The sequence below is a fragment of the Pleurodeles waltl genome, chromosome 3_1 (assembly GCF_031143425.1).
Source record: "Pleurodeles waltl isolate 20211129_DDA chromosome 3_1, aPleWal1.hap1.20221129, whole genome shotgun sequence".
NCBI lineage: Eukaryota > Metazoa > Chordata > Amphibia > Caudata > Salamandridae > Pleurodeles > Pleurodeles waltl.
Window position 1 is genome coordinate 619,872,521 of NC_090440.1, and position 17,038 is coordinate 619,889,558.

The window sequence follows — 17,038 nt, forward strand, 5'->3', positions numbered from 1 at the left end:
TATATTTCTTAATATAGATGCCACAGACTGGCAGCTAGAAAGTGCTATAAGTAGCAGATGTTACGAATCCCAAAGTGAAAGGTGTTTATTCCTGTTGACATTGGAATGATAAAAGATGATGTGTGCCCTTCAGGGACTGGAACCTGGTGCCCGCAGCTTATACAAAGATTCCCTAGCCGCACAGGAACACTGTTGCACAGCTTTTGGCTTTAGTGTGCACTTTACTGCACAGATCATTCTAAGACTGGGGTCAGAGGTCACAAACGTGATGGAACTTTATTTCAGCCAAACAGATTCCACACACATGGGTGTGTGACTAAACTAGAGGAAGTTTTTGTTACCTAAATATCTTTAAAATGCCATAAGGGTTTAGTCTTCTTTTGTCTCAAGGTCTAATTTACTGCTTTTACATGCCGAAATATTAGTGGCTTTATTGCCAACTCAATAATTATAATCCTAAAATCTTGCAAGTTCTGTAGCCTACATAAAGTATGCATACTCATTCATTCTGCCTCTAAATACACATCCAGAGACACCTTCGCTTCCTCTGCAATTACTGCCCCCTGGTTTTCTTTCATACACTCACATCTTGTGCTACATTGCGCCAAAACAGTGATATCACATGGACTTTTCCCTGATCGTGAAGCCTTATTGGAACTAGCCCCGTCCATTCCACCCTAGATCCTATATTTCACTAGCCTGTGATGAAGTGGTGTCCAAGGGTTTCAGTTTTCTGAGACTCTGCTGTGTGACTGGAGTCCCGCTCCACTGACAGTGTTGGAAGACCTGTCTTCCACTTCTTTCCTCATTTACAAGGTGTACTTACTTCTACAGCAGTCGGCAGTATCCCAGTCTTTAAACAGAGGTGAAGGGCTACTGCTCGCTCATGGGACAGCTCCCTCACTTGCCATTTTGCATCATTTTACCCATTTGACAGCTTACTGGGTCCTCGCAACACCTTTTTTTGGCATTTTGGTCATTATTGCATGACACCCAAAAATCCCATGTAGGATTGCAACAAATGTTCTGTCAAGAGGGCTGCTATCTTTCTTAGAAAAATACAATCCATTTCTTTTCATGTTGCTATTCTGGAACAGTCACAAGCCGGTAGGTGGAACATAATTTGTGTAAAATAGTCAAGATTATTTTGTAACATACCAAGTATGCCTCTGTTTGCTCTAAAAGTCATTCTGAAATAATTTAGATACATCTCAACCGCTTTTTTTTTTGCTCGTTTTGATTTATGTTTCAGGAAGGAAAATATACTAGATTTCACTGCTTTCCCCCATTATCTGTACCTGCCAAGACTTAAAAATACATGTAACACCAGTAAAAAGCAGTCAGATGGCAACCCTACCTGCACCCATGCACTCCTCCATGCTGCAGCATTCTGCATACCGAACACGTGCTTTCACTCGCTACAAAGGGTTGTGAAGCACTATACAAAGACTACAATACAACTAATGCACCAACTGCCATACAAATTCCCGGACACACATCTATATAATATGGGGGTTCTACAGTCCCATTCACACCCTTACCTTCAGTGCCCCTTACTTTGAGCCTGTGTTACATTCGAGTGAATGCCACCCACTCGCAAAAAGATTTTTACCTGGCGCATTTGAAACCCATTTGATACAAAAAAGGTGCATGTGAGCGTGTGAGGCAACTTCAGAGCTTTCCCTAACACACATGCACAGTGCGATGTGCCCAAGCATTCCAACTGACACACGCTTGTAGCTTCACATTGAGCCCGGAACAGTTACAGGCATGCTTCACAAAGCTGTTGACGAATCCTGTCTATGAGTGAAAGTACCACGCTGTCTGCGTTTTATTGGTAGCAAAGAGGTTGACGCAGAGGTCATAGTCAAAGGTCACTCTGACTGATTTTGCACTCATAGCAAGTCTTGTGTAAACCCACCAAGATTCATATAGAGAAGCCAGTCTTTAATTTAGGATTGTCTGGTGCCAAGGATGAAAGGACTTTATTTAGAGTGTGAAGGGAACTAAAACCCTCCTATTTCTGGGAAAACGAAATTACACATCAGAGTCCACGTGCAGGACATCCTTCAAAATAATATCATACGGAAATTTCAGCTACTGCACTCCACTTCGTAGTTTGCTTTTCCCAGACGTTATTCCTTCAAACTCAGTGTAAGGCCCTTTGTCTGGTTTAGCTTGATGTAGCTACTTAACACCCATGTTTATATGATAAAGAGGCAGTGTTTATAACAGTGACTTTCTTTAATTGTGGAGACTTTAAAGTGTAGCGGAGTATTGCAGAATCCTAATTTATGCTTGGAAAGGGGAAGTACTGTGCAGTTTCGTGTACACCTTGAGGATCATGGGGAAGATTGAATCCCTGTGGGACTCTAAGGTCGTTAGTCACCGTGGAGCTCGGGAAGTGCCAATCTGGGTGAATGAGTTCTGACTGAAGAAACAAGAAAGGGACTTTAAGTACTTTGCCAATATCCATGGAAATTAGTGCTTGCTGTATAATGCACTATTATTCCTCCATCGTTTCATCCCTAGCCTTTACTCCCCTTGAAGAGTTAGGCCCCGCATAGGCCCTGGGATATTAATATGTCAAGCCCTCACCCACTCCAAACGGAATGCTTCATCATGGAGTCTTCTCCTCACTATGACTGGATGCCCGAGTCCACAGTGTGCTCCCTGGGAGTTTGAGTGGGTCGTACATAAGTAGATCTTTCTAATATCTGCCCTAACTCGGGCAGCATGATTGTCTATTTGAATTAGTCTGTTGTGTACCCATTTGCACCTCTTCATCAAACACAGATAAGCCACTCTTGACATTCCACGCAACAGGTTTATTTTAGTGAGAGATGCGAGTGTGGTGCTGAGAGTGGCACATTACCCAAGTGATGTTCAACAGCACTCTGCTAGCTCCGGATAGTGTGGGGCATGTGGGTGGTTGAAATATGGTACAAGTGGGGCTTGGGAGAAGGGGTCGGGGATGATAGTGTGTGTGTGAGTGACACATTGCCGTGTAGTTGGAGTTTAGTAGTGTGGAACTTAAAATGAGAAGCAGACACATGCAGGAGTCACAAAAAGGCTGTTAGTAACTGGCCATGCAAATGTGCGGGTGTGCTCTTAGGCTAGCTCACTAACGTGTTTTTGGATACAACCGTACTGGATTGGAAATGGTAAGATGTTTCTGTGTGTTGCTCAGCACATGCACCACAACCAAAATATATACATCCTTCCCCTTAATCTCCCCCCCCCCCCCCAAATCGCCCCTACCCTCAAGCCCCCTACCAGGATCCACCAAATGGTATGAACTAAACATAAGTTAACATGCAACATTATTCACAACAGGATAGGACTACAATGACAATACAAACATAAAACAAACGAGGGAAAACATTGTAAAAGTTCTAAAAAAAAAAAAAAGAAATAAGCAAAGAGTGGAATTCAAAGAGATAACTGATAAGTGCAAAAATAAGACTAAGAGAGGCATACTACAGTATAAGTGGAAATGTGTGCGCCATCCTCTCGGCTCGATTGTCATATACCAGAGCTTGACACCCATCACAACAGAAACAGATGATCAGATAACTTACACAACTAGAACAGTTGAGAATCTTTGCTGGATCTCTACAAGCAGCGTCCACAACGGTATGTAACCACCCCCATCTTAACAGCACACTGTAGGGAGCAGGCTTGAACCTCTGTCCATCTAACATTATCGGTATTGTGGAGAGAGATAACTCAGAATAGAAAAAATGGACATGAACAACTCCCTGCATGTGAAGTAAGTCCCCAAATAAAGCAGAAATGCAGGACCGAGTATGCCCTTACCAACCAAAATTCCAGACTGTGGTGAAGACAAAGGAATTTGGTTTCCCTCCTCCCAAATGATGATCACTTTCTCTCAGAGGATGGGTTTCCAGGCACAGGAAAATGTCCCACTTTGAGGAAGTAACATGTTTTTTCCTTCATTACACAAACAGATTAGGGATAGGCGGTATTGAGTGAGCAAAAGCCAGGAGGAAGAGTAAAAAATAAATAAAATACAAAATAGGGAGAAAACCTACCAATAGTATGATTTTACCTGATTGGTTTTTCAGCCATTTAATTCCAACTTGAGAAGTAAAATGTAGAATTCAGTTTTTTCCTGGGGCAGTAGGGAGGGGGGGATCTTAAATCTTATCTCGTCAGGGTTTAAGAGACCACAGGATTCTACATGGGAGATAAAAGGGAGAAAGACACAAGTTTAAAAGTGCTGTTATGAGACAAGAGGACAAACATTAGTGTTTAAGAACACAGGCTCACAAAAATCGCAGTGAACATTCACACACTAACAACTTAATAGGTCCTAAAGCACGTGGCGTCTCCAATGAGCCATACAGAGAGTAAGGAACAAGGTCTAGGGCCTTATTTAGAGTTTGGCAGATAGGATACTCAGTCAAAACGTGACGGCTGTCCCGCCGTGTTACAAGTGTCAAAGCCTATAGTGCACTTGTAATACGGCAGACAGGACGTCTCGGCCACCAAACTCTAAGGACTCTAGTCTGCAAGTCCACCCTGGTAAGCACAGTTTAATGGGAGCTGAGAGAAGGAAGATACTTTGTCAAGACTGCCTAGAAACACAGATTTTGACAAACAGGAACTGCCCAACTCGTTGCGTTCTTCTACCATGTGAACTCTTCAAATGCAAAGGCTAATTCATCTACATCTTTACCCCTACTTCCTCCATACAGCTTCTTCCCCGTGTCTGTCCCCTTGTGAACTGATTTACAGCTCTACCAACGTAGAAGAGATTTCTGACCTTTATGTGAAAAAATGATTTTCTGAAATTACTTCTCAACGAAATTACTTCATCCCTCCCGTGTACACAAAGTTATATTCTTGATTTTCTGCGATGAAAATTTTCGTTTAAACAGAACACCATTTCCTATAGACTGTCCATGATCCGTCGTGCTTCTGGGGATGTGGATTCCATAGCTATATTTAATACTGCAGGTGAGGCCTTCGGACTAGGCAGATATCACAGATGAAGTTTGTGGAGTGGGCGAGGTCTTGCAGCGACTGTGCAGTGGTAATAGAATCTCCCTTTTCTGACACTTGAAAATATAATACATCCCAGCATGCACCTTGCTCTTGTCAAAGACCTGTCACTTAACCACTGCCAGGTCATCCAAGAGTGTCCAACTCCGTCCTCAGCGGTAGCAACCACGCAGGATATCTGCACTGATAAATCTACAAATATATATGTATATGTGAAAAGGGAAGGATTATATATCTGGTGGTTTTCCTAAATCCAAGGGCCTAAAGTACTGGGATGGACACTGCGTTTTTAAGGGTGATGATGCTTTGGCAACATATCTGTGTGTGTTTGGAGTGCTTATTTTGAACATGGAGGGTACGTGTCTAATAAAGCCAGGCTCGCCCGTTCCTGCTCAACTACATCTTGTAGGCAAAAATTCTGCAAACTGTCTCTTTGCCCTCCCCAACGCATGCTAACAAGCTCCAAAAATCACATAGCTGCCCAGTATGAGTGATGAGATACTGTATCTTACTAGTAGCAAAAGGTGCACGTGCGTGGATAGCAGATTCCCTGGGCAGCTCAAAGGCAAGAACATTGCAGCTAGAACATACAGCATGAGTGTCGGTTGTTATGGTAACGCACCACAAAACCACTGGAAGCGTTGCGAAAACCTCTACATTCCCGCAAAGCCCAATTGTCTCCAGTAAGGCCCTGTTTCTAGGTGCCGTGCAAACCACCTCCCCTAAGCCTACACGCCATGCCAGGCAGAGGACAGGAAGGAAGGACCTGCATCACAACTATGGCTTTTTCTACACACAAACAGCTTTGCGCCCTGTGAGAAGCATTACCGAAACCGAAGATCAGCATCTCCCCAGGAAGGCTGCTCTTAAAAGGACAGACTCACAGGACAGCACTCTCGGGTAGAGGCTGAGTGAAAACGGAAAGCAACGCTCGATGGAAACTACATGCAGAGGGTCAGCGCCCTAGTTTGCCAAAGCCGCTATGAATTTTTCATATACTCACTAAATGGCAAGGGAATGAGAGCGAGCGGGGTCGAATGGGCCCCTCTGGCTGGAACAGAGGGAGGAAGGTGTGTAGGACTGTATCCTCTGACAGAGAGATGTGAGGGTGAGAGTGTAAAAGGAAAGCTTCAACCGACAGTGTGTGTCGGGTGGGGGGAGGGAGGCTAGACAGAAGGGGAGAAGGTGAACAACAGCTTCCTCTGATTGGGGGCGGGGTGTGTGTGTAAAGAACAGCTTCCGGTGACAGAGAGAAAGAGTGCAAAGAAGAGCTTCCTGTGAAAGTCATGGCACATGGGTGGCTCTCCAGGAGGCGTCACACCACTTCATACATGCATTCTCTGGTTAATAGTCAGACCCAGCGCACCGGAGAGCCACGTTCTGGCAGTGTTTTTATAGGGTGCCACTGAAAAAGCATCCTTTACTGTAAAAATGCCTTTCATCTACACCAAATGAAGTCATTTTTAAAATCCCACATCATCCCTCCAACAACAAAAAGTTATTTCCAGCCTGATGGGATCGTGAACATCTGATGTCTAGAATGCTTTCGTATTTGGAGCTATGCATTTAAACTGCACCACGTGAAACATTTTTCACGTGTTTATTATTTGCTCAAACACACAGGGCCCAACTCACAATGGTATTTTCTTCCATAAACCTACGTTGAAAGTGCAAACGACCGTCACTGATGCCTGCCAGTAATCGAGGGCCTATCTTCGGGGGGAGGGGGTGTTTAGGGTCCCTCACCCCCCTAATACATGTATTTTCTGCTGAATAGTTGGATACAAGTACTTTCAGGCAGGTGCAGTGAGGTGGCTGGCGGATTTCACGAGGATTTTTTAAACACCTACCCTCTCTGTTTTGATGTTGGTTAGCCCACGAAATATTCAGTTTTTTCTCACTTAGTACCCCTACCATTCCTCATCGTCTCCCCATCCGTTGCCCCTTTAGCCCCTCTTATGCACCCTGCTTGTCGTATAATGTGTTATAACATTATATGCCAGCGTCATTGTTGGGCAATCTGACGCTCACCCCCCAAAACCCCTCAAACCAAATCTTACTGACCAAGCTACGACCCTACCAATAATTCGCTGAATGATTACTGGTAGGTGTAAATTTCTTTACTATTGCGGAATTGTCCACCACGAGTGTGGAGAACTACACACTAGTAAATCCCACACAAGGGATGGAAAGAGGACGTTCCAAGGCGAGGTTAGCGTCATATGTTTGGGGATGCCCCAAGAAAGTATGTTTGTGGGTATCCCCTAACTCTGATCCAACCCTCTCCCGTCCGTGGAAATGTTTAAAATGTACTCCATTGAAGAGCTGGACTAATTCCCATTCCATGATGGAAAGGGGAACAGACTTCCCAGAGATATGGTGGGTAATAGTCGAGGTGGGGTTTCAATTGGGAAAATGATTTTAAAATGTGCACATCTGCACTCAAGGCTCCATTCCCTTGCGCAATTATTAATTCTCAGCTCTGTAGAAATCAGTACCGGGAGAATATGTGCCAGGGGAGATGTCAGATGACATTCCCAGTACGCTCATGGAAACCTTCACCTGGGTGAAGTTTTCCACACATACGAGTGGGAACGTATGTGAACTATAAAAAGAAGTAAATATGCATCCTGTATGTAGAAGTTTGTTACTGGTGCAGATTTACTACTTTTGTTTGCGAACTCTCACACAATGTGTGCACATACTTCGGGTTTTAGGGAAGAGTGTGATTGTGAAATATCTGCATGGATCCACGTGCACCATACATAGCTATTCATCGTTGTCATCATGAAAAAAAAATTCTGTCTCGAGAGGGTTCTTCATCCAACCAGTCAGAAACCATCAAGACTTACCAGAGTGAACACCAGATCAAACATTTTGATGCTAAAGGGGATGAAATGAAGAAAAAAAAAAACGAAACAAACGTGTATGTTAAATCCCAGAGTATTTCCCACTCTGGTCCCCCCCCCCCAGAAATATCTCCCACTACACAGCTACAAATAAGGATACGGAAGCAGACTTACACATAAATTATTTTGTACACACAGCTTAGTGAGTACCAATATACATACGAAACACCCACAGAACAATAACAACTGAGCCACAACAGCCACGATCCACTCCGCTATCAGAAACCAGTGAAACAGATGGAATTATCACTTTACAGCATTATCTTCCAAAAGTGTAACTGTGAACTAACGGAAGGGGGGGGGGGTCTAATACCATCCTGTTTTTGAAGCGTCAGTGACCGCCATTCAGAATGCTCTCCAAACTAGCGCCAGGTGCTTTTTTATTGATGCCGGCAGGTTTCCTCTGGTTGTAGCCCTGGGATGTTTAAAGTGAATGCTGGGAGGCTTCGGGGTTACCATTACGCTTCCCCGCTTACATTGAGGCATCCCGAGCCCATGAAGGTATCTTGAGACGTTTCCCGTTGTCGTGTTACCTGTGTTCCTAGTGCGGACTTGACATCACAGCGGTACTTTGTACCTGTCACACCTTAGTGTCCACACCCTGGCAGTCTGTATCAGCCCAGTGCCTCAGGGTCTGGTCACTCACTTGTCAATGTTGCCAGGTAGCCTGCCCCTTTGAGTTCTTCTCGTTTCATGCTCAAGGCAAGCATTGTTTTGTACTAAGGAAACACACCTCTGCTTCGTAACTGCTCCCGCTCTAGCCTAGCCTGAGTAGTGGGGCTGGTATATGTTGGACAGGGGGGTGGGGTGGGGGGGGGGGGGGGTGTGTGGTGTGTGTGTGGTGTGTGTGGTGTGTGTGGTGTGTGTGGTGTGTGTGGTGTGTGTGGTGTGTGTGGTGTGTGTGGTGTGTGTGGTGTGTGGTGTGTGTGGTGTGTGTGGTGTGTGGGGTGTGTGTGTGTGTGTGTGTGTGTGTGTGTGTGTGTGTGTGTGTGTGTCGACATCTCCCCAACGACACTGGGAACAATGGTCACAACTTCAGAACTTCCTCGTGCGACTCAACCTGCGTCCATTTGCTTAGATTGAACTTGCTCCATGGAGTGGAATTCCCTTTTCTCTGTTCTTTTCCCTGGGTACTCTTTCAGTCATAGGTTTCTAACTGGCTCTCTATCAGTATTACTGCTCTCTGGTTGTCATAGGCGGTGCATTTGCTGTTCACTCCTTCTTACATGTACCACTTTACTTGCTGCACAAGATCTTGTGGATCCACTTTCTGTGGGAAGTAGTGTTTGACTGTCCTCAATTTTCAGTTCTAGGCAGACTGTCTAATCAGGAACAAGACGTTTAGGGGTCCCATGTCCTTTTAAAATGTCACCAATCCCCTTCAGACTGCAAAGAATCCTTCTCCAAGCCGTAAGGCTTTGTCTCTTATATGGTACCCACTTCACTCTCCTTGATCACGCATTACTCCCTGAAGCAATGATCACTAAAAGTACAGTTACTCTGACTCTTTTCAGGGATTCCACGCTAAATCTTACTTATGGAATGGGGATCAAATAGATTAAATCCATCTTTGGTCCAACAACTCTCTGTCTAGCTCGCTGCTCCCCTGAGCTTATCTTCGGATGGTTGCACCCACTAGCTTCTCGTCTGTGCTTTGCCTGTATGTATTCGTGAAGCAGGCTGGTCACAGCATATAGCAGCAAGGTCAAAAGATCATCTAGGTGCCCACGCACCTACTGAGGAAAGTGAGGAACCAAAAAGACAGCGGCGCACAAAGTCATACGCTGGGATTTAAAGCATACAAACAATACACGCAAAGTAACAGCAGGCGTCGAAGGCCCCTCAGAAGCAAATAAAAGTTGCAGGGCGTATATAGGTGGGCTAGGGAATTTAGTAAGGGGCGCTCACTGCACAGGACATAATATACCAAGTCCGACTCTACAAATGTTTTGCCACCATTGCGCACATAAAAACGTCCCATAACGGGCCGCCAGAAGTCATGCACACACGAAGACTCACAGACAAGGCGGAGAGTCACACACAGGAACCCACCCCCTCCAACGGCGGCAAACACGCGCTCTGCCCCAGGACAAGCAGTGGACTCACCTCCACCACCCCAGATGAACCGGCACCTACTGTCGGGAGGCCTGCTATCGAGGACACAGCAATGGCGCAGCCTTAACCCTCGTACCTGGCCTGCCCACTAACCTTTGCAACCCTTCGACTTAAAAGCGCGTGCAGGCAGCGGCTTATCGCTGAATCGCCGCCCGCTCCTTCCAGGCACCGGGTGATTGCGTCCTCTGCAAACACCGCTTCTTAGTGACGTGCCGAGGGCTAGGACAGAGTCCAGCTGGGACACAGGAGAGAGGAAAAGGATTTTCTCCTAACTACATTACTTGATGCGCGGCCAGTAAGACAGCTGATAGTGCAGGTGTGCTTGCTGCAAACGTGCTTCTAAAATCGAAACAGTGAGGGACTATTTCTACAGCGCTTATATCGTGAACAATGCCCCAAAAATGTAACCACTCACAAACGAGCTCCTTTAGAATACCCGCCCTTATTGGGTGTTTCATGCTCACCCATTTCTTTGGGCTTTTTCTGCCACCATCTCCAAACAAGCACAATTCTTAATGAAAGCTCCGTTCGGCTAGAGTCAGACCTAAGACCATCTGGCACTGGATACCCAGTCCTGAGATTACAGCGGTATGAATGCCCAATCGGGAGATCTGGGGGAAAGGGAAGACTTCCCTGGTTTTCCAGAGGGCAACGATGAAAGCCTTTAGAAGGACTCCAGTCAAACTAGCAGGACTACAGCAGCCAGTGAACCAATTAGTGAACTACATTCGGTGACCTGCTTCTGCTTCTGATGGCAGAGCTCTCTCCGTTCCAGGGGTATCAGGAAAGGCCAATGTCACCTAAGAGGGATGTCATGCATTGTAATGTAGTGTTCTTCAAAGAGGTTAGCACAGCGCCTTCAACTCTTTGCTAAATTGGAGTAGTGTTGGGCGGGCCTGATGGACACAGGAATATTGTTCCAGATCTTGGGTCACAGACGAAAAAGATCTGCTGCCTTATATTTTTCCTCAGTTTACACTTTTTAGTGAGCAGTCTGATGATGTCCTGGCTGAGGGTGTGCCAAGAACTAGCAGAGATGCAGGATAAGCAGGGGTACTGGCCATTATAGCTTTGTAAATGATGCAGCTGTTTTTGAAGATGGTGCAGGTCGGCAAGAGCCAATGGAACTCCACCAGGAAGAGGGTGATTTAATAGTATTTCTTCAGCCTCTGGATGAGACATGCAGGCGTTATGGGTGTCAGTTTTGGAGGTCATGGAGTAGGATATTGCCACCATCCAGAGAACACTACAAGGGTTTGAACAACAGTTCTGAAGTCGTTCTTAGGGATAAACCATATCAATTTCCTTAGAAGAAAAAGTTATCAGGCCATCTTACTCTTTTTAGTACTGTGTTCCCGGAGGGTGAGGTTGGTGCCCAAGGTTAATCCAAGGGATATAGCATTCCTTGAAAGCTGGGGCTCAAATCCATCAAAGTTCATGTCACTGAGCTAGGTTTACACTTTTTCTTGCTTGCTGTTTTTGGTAAATAACAGGAATTATGTCTTGGCTGGGATGAGCTTCAGGTAGGTGCTGAACATACAGCATTGGATAGTGTTTTAGGCATCGTATGTTCAAAGCTCAGGAAACCTCCACCTACAGTTGTGTTTCAGGTGAGTCTTGATGCTATTATATGTGAGAAGCCCAGCAAGCAGCTCCATGTAGAGGCTGAAGATTATAGGGGACAGTATGGAACCCTGGTGAACTGAGCCGGTGTTAAGAATCGTTTGGAACTTGAAGGTGCCCATGTGAATTAACTGCTGTTGTTTGGAAAGGAAGAAACAGTGGAAGGGATTGCCTGTGAATCCTGTTCAAGACTCTTGGGTGTGAATAAGGGCGAGAAGGTCAAATGTGTTGAAGGCAGCTGAGAAGTCAGGCAATATCAGGAAGTAGGGGTCATCATCTGTGGTCAGGAAGAAATCTTCTACGATACGTAAGGTAGAAGTCTCCATGCTGCACCGTGATTTGAAGCTACACTACTAGTTGTGCAGGAGATGACTAGCATTGGTCTGATCTTGCTGTTGAACACAGACTGTGTTTTCAATGATCTTGCTGATAGCTGGTGAGGTCTTCAAGGTCTAGTGTAGGTTTCTTCATTAGTGGGAGGATCTGGCCTGAGAGTTTCTGCGAAGATGTCTTGAGAAAGGGATGCACGGCCGATGGCGAGAAGGGGCGAGAGAGCATCCCCAGAGAGAGACGTCATCTTCATAAGTAGTAGTTTTTAGGGAGGTGAATATGTTGGCAATGGTGGATTTCACATTAGACAGGTACTCTTGGTGTTGCACAATATGTGAAAGGTATGCTGAGAAAAAGAGGCTGCCTCTGTCTGTTATGAAAACCTAAAGGCTGGAGGATGACACAACAGCACTTGCTCTTTGTTAGAATCAGCCATGCTCAAAAGGTGTATTTTTTCCTAAATAACATTTACAGAAGATCGCTGTATTAAAAATAATTTTGCAGAGTAATAATTTTCTCAAATTGAGAACAGGAATGTGGAAAAGACTTCTAGAAACAAAACTCTGATGCATAAAAAGAAGCACTATGAAAATCTGTATGTATTTGAAAGCAAATATCTTGAATAAACATTAATTTAAAAATAGTAACCAAGTGATAAAAAATTAATGTTAAAAGCATGAATGAAAATACAGGGTACTTTTTAGGACAGAAAAGACTCAGCAGTACACCATCAGGACATTACAGGGCAGTAACTAGGGGAGTGGCAATTGCAAACAAGAGGAAACCGCAGAGGATGTAGGATTGGCAGAAAAGGTAAAAAGCAGAAGAAATGGGGTAATCCTTTATTGAAAAGGAGAACTTGTGAAAAGAAACAGGAAAAACAGAATATTCATTCTTGTATGACAACCACCCAAGGTTGTGGGTTTGTGAGCAACTAAGAAACTCTACCCCTCCCACTGGGTGATGCTGAGATTGGTGAATCTGATGGTACCAGGCAACCTGAGGGATCAATAGCTGCAATCTTGTTGGGGCTCAGGACTGAGATGAAGAACAGGTTTGCAATTTCTGAGACTAACCTGATGGCCATCCAAAACTCCTGCAGGTTTTAAGTCAATTATCGAAGCGTGTAGGATGTAGACGTATTGATTGAGTCCATTAAGTAAAGTTCTTGCCACTGAGAAAGATCTGGGCTACAGAAATATATTGTGCTACAGTGTGGCCCTAATGTGGCAGGAGACCTTCGGGGTGGGGGGCAGGGGGTAGATGGGAGCACAATAAAACATTCTTTTTTCCCCTTTTGTTTCCATTACAGTGTCCATAGGGCATTCAATAATGCCAAGTAGTATTGGGAGGGTTACCCAGGGTGGGGGTAGGGGTTGGGCACTGGTTGGGGAGGAGCAGGAGAAAAACTAAAATAAAAAAATCTCAGTCCTCATGATCACTGTCTTTCAGCGCAACCAATGGTAACAAGCCCTGGAGACAGTACCAGTGTGAGAGGAGCTGCGGGTAAAGATTTGGGGTCAATGGTCTGATTTGAGGGGATGTGTAGAGAATTAAGATTCCTTACATTGAACGTTAATGGGCTTAGGTCTAGGCGAAGACAGAGGGTGGATGAAACGGAGGACCATTTACTCGCCTTATTTCTTCCTCTTTATAAAAAGAGGAGGTTAAGCCGGACTTGGAGAAGCTTAGGGGATGGCTGAGAGATAGGGAACTTCCCGGGCTCACAGGTGAGGGGCAGAATGTCTTGGCAGCTAGGTTCACTGAGGCAGAAACTCAGGAACATCTGAAACATGCTAAAAAATTGGAAGTCAGTGGACCGGGATGCCACTGCCTCCGAGCTTTTTAAAACACTAAAGGAGGTGATTTCTCCAATATGGGAAAAGTTATTTACTTCTATTCATTTGGGGAAAGGAGCGGCACATATTCCCGAATCTTGGAAGGAAGCCACTTTGGCATTACTATTGAAACTGGCTATGGATCCTAAGAAGGAGGATTCATATCGGCCAATTTCATTATTAAACACTGATTACAAGGTGCTTACCAGTATCGTCACAAGCAGGATGGCTCTCCTGGCTCCCCAATTAATCCATCCAGACCAGAAGGGTTTTGTCCCCAAACAGCAGATCCATGAGCTCACCTAACAGCTCATAGGTACAATCGATCTTGCTACTGCTTACTTTGCTCCACTGGCTGTAGCCAAAGTCTTTGAAAGAATCTGTTGGGAGTATTTGTGGGAGGTGCTGAAGGTGCTTCATTTCAGTCCGAATTTTAACTCCACACTGCAAAGGCTATACAGAGGTACATCAGCTGAAATCCTACTCAATGAGCCCCCGACTAGGAGCCTTATTATTTACAGAGGTACCAGGCAGGGTTGGCCCCTCTCCTCTTTCCTTTTTAATAGCTATATGGAGCAATTTCCCCAAATGCTTAGGGAAGATCAGCAAGTAATTCCATTTGCATCATAGGGGTTTGGCACAAAGATAGACCTATAAGCCGATGATCTGATTATCTCTACGGCAGACCCAGATAGGACAATTTGTACAATGGAGAAACTAGAAGACGACTTTGTGTACTTCGCCAGATTTTCCATCAATTAAGGTAAATCGGGTATTATGTGTTGGAATATACCTGACCAGCGAAGTCAGAATTCAGATATTTGGGCATATATATCGTCCATGAATAAGAGGCAATTCCAGCTCATAATTTGGGCGGGGTTGCTAGAAAAATTGACAGGTTGCTCACTAAATTGAGGAACCTGCCGCTAACCATATACAAGCAGGTTAATCCGATAAAAATTGGTATCTAAACTAAGTTAACATACCTTTTCAACTGTATTTCGCCTCCCTTCCCTGAATCAATCATTGCAAAGATCCAGGCGAAAATAACACATTTTATATGGGCTTCTTGGGCACTTAAATTGGCCTGGAAGAAACTGCGGCATAGATTGAAGAAAGGAGGCCTGACGTTACCCAATCTGGGGAAGTATTGTGATGCCTTTCAATTTAAGAACTACAGAATGCTGTTAGGGACTCTAGATAGTTCACCATGGATTAGCTGCTTATGGCTGTGGCTAAGGATCTGGGGAACCTGGCCTGCTGTACAAGTTTGGGGCTCCAAAATACTTTAAAAATGTTAGACTGAAGGTTCTAAATGCAGCTATTAGGCTTTGGTATAAAATCGGGAACGCACTGCGCATTAAATACTACTCAGATTTTTCCCTTATTTGGTACTCCGGGGCACAAGTTAGCTTGAGTCTCCCTTTGGGGGGTGTTGGCATCACAATGCGGGGGGGTCGCCTTACCGTCCAGGGTCTGGTACCTTCGGAGACATTGATGAGTTTTACCAAGGGACTGTTTGAAAGATTTAAATATATGCAATTGATCTCATGTGTACGAGCGAGAAGCAAGAGATTAGAGGCCCTTGGGAGAACAAGAGTAGGTTACAGGATACACGGACTATTAAAAAAGAGGCCTCCATATGGTACTGGATGTTGACATGCAGGGAAAGTGGATTTCAGACTCGATCTGAGAAGGCTGATGCCAGGATCTGCAACATTTGTGTCATGTATACCTCAAGCTTACATACAAAGTTGTCAGACCAGTCAAATTAAAAAGGAATCACTTTTTATGATTAATAAAATCTTCTGGACGCCTCAAAAGACTGCAAAATTTGCAAAAATCAGGATCCGGAATGCAGAAGATGTGGCTATCACAAGGTAAATGACAAACATATGTTCTTCTCTTGTGGGTTGTTTTCGATGTTTTGGGATTATGTGAGCAAGGCTCTAGCAGGGATTCTTGGAGTCACAATTGTGTTTAATCCCATTCTAGTCCTATTTAGGTTAGACATCACAACATACAATTCCCTGGATGTTGCACAGCTGTCCATCCTGTTCTATCTGTTGCTTCTTGCGAGAAGGGAAATCCGCAAGAACTGGCTCAATCCCATACCTCAACCCCCATGGAGACAAGGTTAAAGGCTGTCCACTAGCGCTGTAAACTGGACATTGAAGATGAAACTAGAGGAGCCTCCACTGTCTGGGATGGTTTCTTGAGATGGCAAGTAAAGATAGACAAGTAATATCAAACAGTCCTTTGTTTACACCTGGGTGTTTTGGGTCTTTGTAGCTCGTCCCTATGGCCGTGGAAACCATTGGCACCAGGATTGTGGTTGGTTTCAACTGGGTCAGTACCAAAAGTAAATGCTTTCTCAGTGATATGAGGAAAAAAATAAAAGGAGGACAGAAATAGAGGAGGTAAACTATGGCTTGCCCTACAAAGTACAACAATTGCATACTTTAGTGGAGGCCAAAAAAAGGACACAAGCCATTCAGATTCAAACATAATGTTTATAAACAAGCTGATTTCAATTAACAGTTTTTTCAAGTACACGTTTAAAGATACAGACTCATGTACGAGTTCTGGCATCCTTTTTATTATTCTTTACTCACTAGGCAGTTTTCTATCGAATACTACATGAGAACAGAATATGGGGAGCAATTCAATCTGACAATGTCAACTCCTCTGACATATTCACCTGATGGGGCTCAAAAGCACAAGTAAGTGGAGTTGCAATGGAAAAACAGAGTTGAAAGAATGTTGCCAAGATTACGCTTTAAAGCGAATCAAGGAATATGAAACAAACAGAGAGGGGAGAGTTCCTCCAAAGGTGTTCTCACATGGAACACAACAGATTATTGTAAATCAGCCTTACCGACTTAACCTGGACAAAGGGATTTGGAAAAATGGTAAGGATGAGTAAGACATTAGATTTCTTGCAGAAAAAAAGTTAGAGAAACAGGTACCAAGTGAGTAAAACCTACTTTTAATCTGGAGCAAACACTGTCGATCTCTACCTCAAAAGACTAATGATACTTCACTGTGAGATATATGTTTGAGACATGATCTAGCAAATTCCTTCACCCCAAAGCCATGCGTCCAAAACTTGATCACTTATCATCAGCTACCTGAATCCCATCATGATCCACTGCGTGGTGAAGTGTGACAAAGCAATCGGTTGTGGACGGCATC

The 17,038-nt window shown here is 44.5% G+C and overlaps 1 protein-coding gene across 5 annotated transcripts in view; it reads right to left on the reverse strand.

The window, feature by feature from the left end:
- Positions 1-17,038, reverse strand: part of SLC25A22 (solute carrier family 25 member 22) — a 179,496-nt gene that overhangs the window by 94,963 nt on the left and 67,495 nt on the right. For 3 of the 5 annotated variants that reach the window (XM_069223105.1, XM_069223104.1, XM_069223103.1), the window contains one exon: positions 4,073-4,200. The exons of 1 other annotated variant lie outside the window; for it this stretch is intronic. In XM_069223105.1, the coding sequence (XP_069079206.1) occupies positions 4,073-4,092 (20 nt within the window). In that variant the 5' untranslated portion in view covers positions 4,093-4,200. Of the gene's footprint in view, positions 1-4,072; positions 4,201-10,043; positions 10,149-17,038 lie in introns of those variants that run through there. One more of the 5 variants, XM_069223106.1, reaches the window with a different exon arrangement.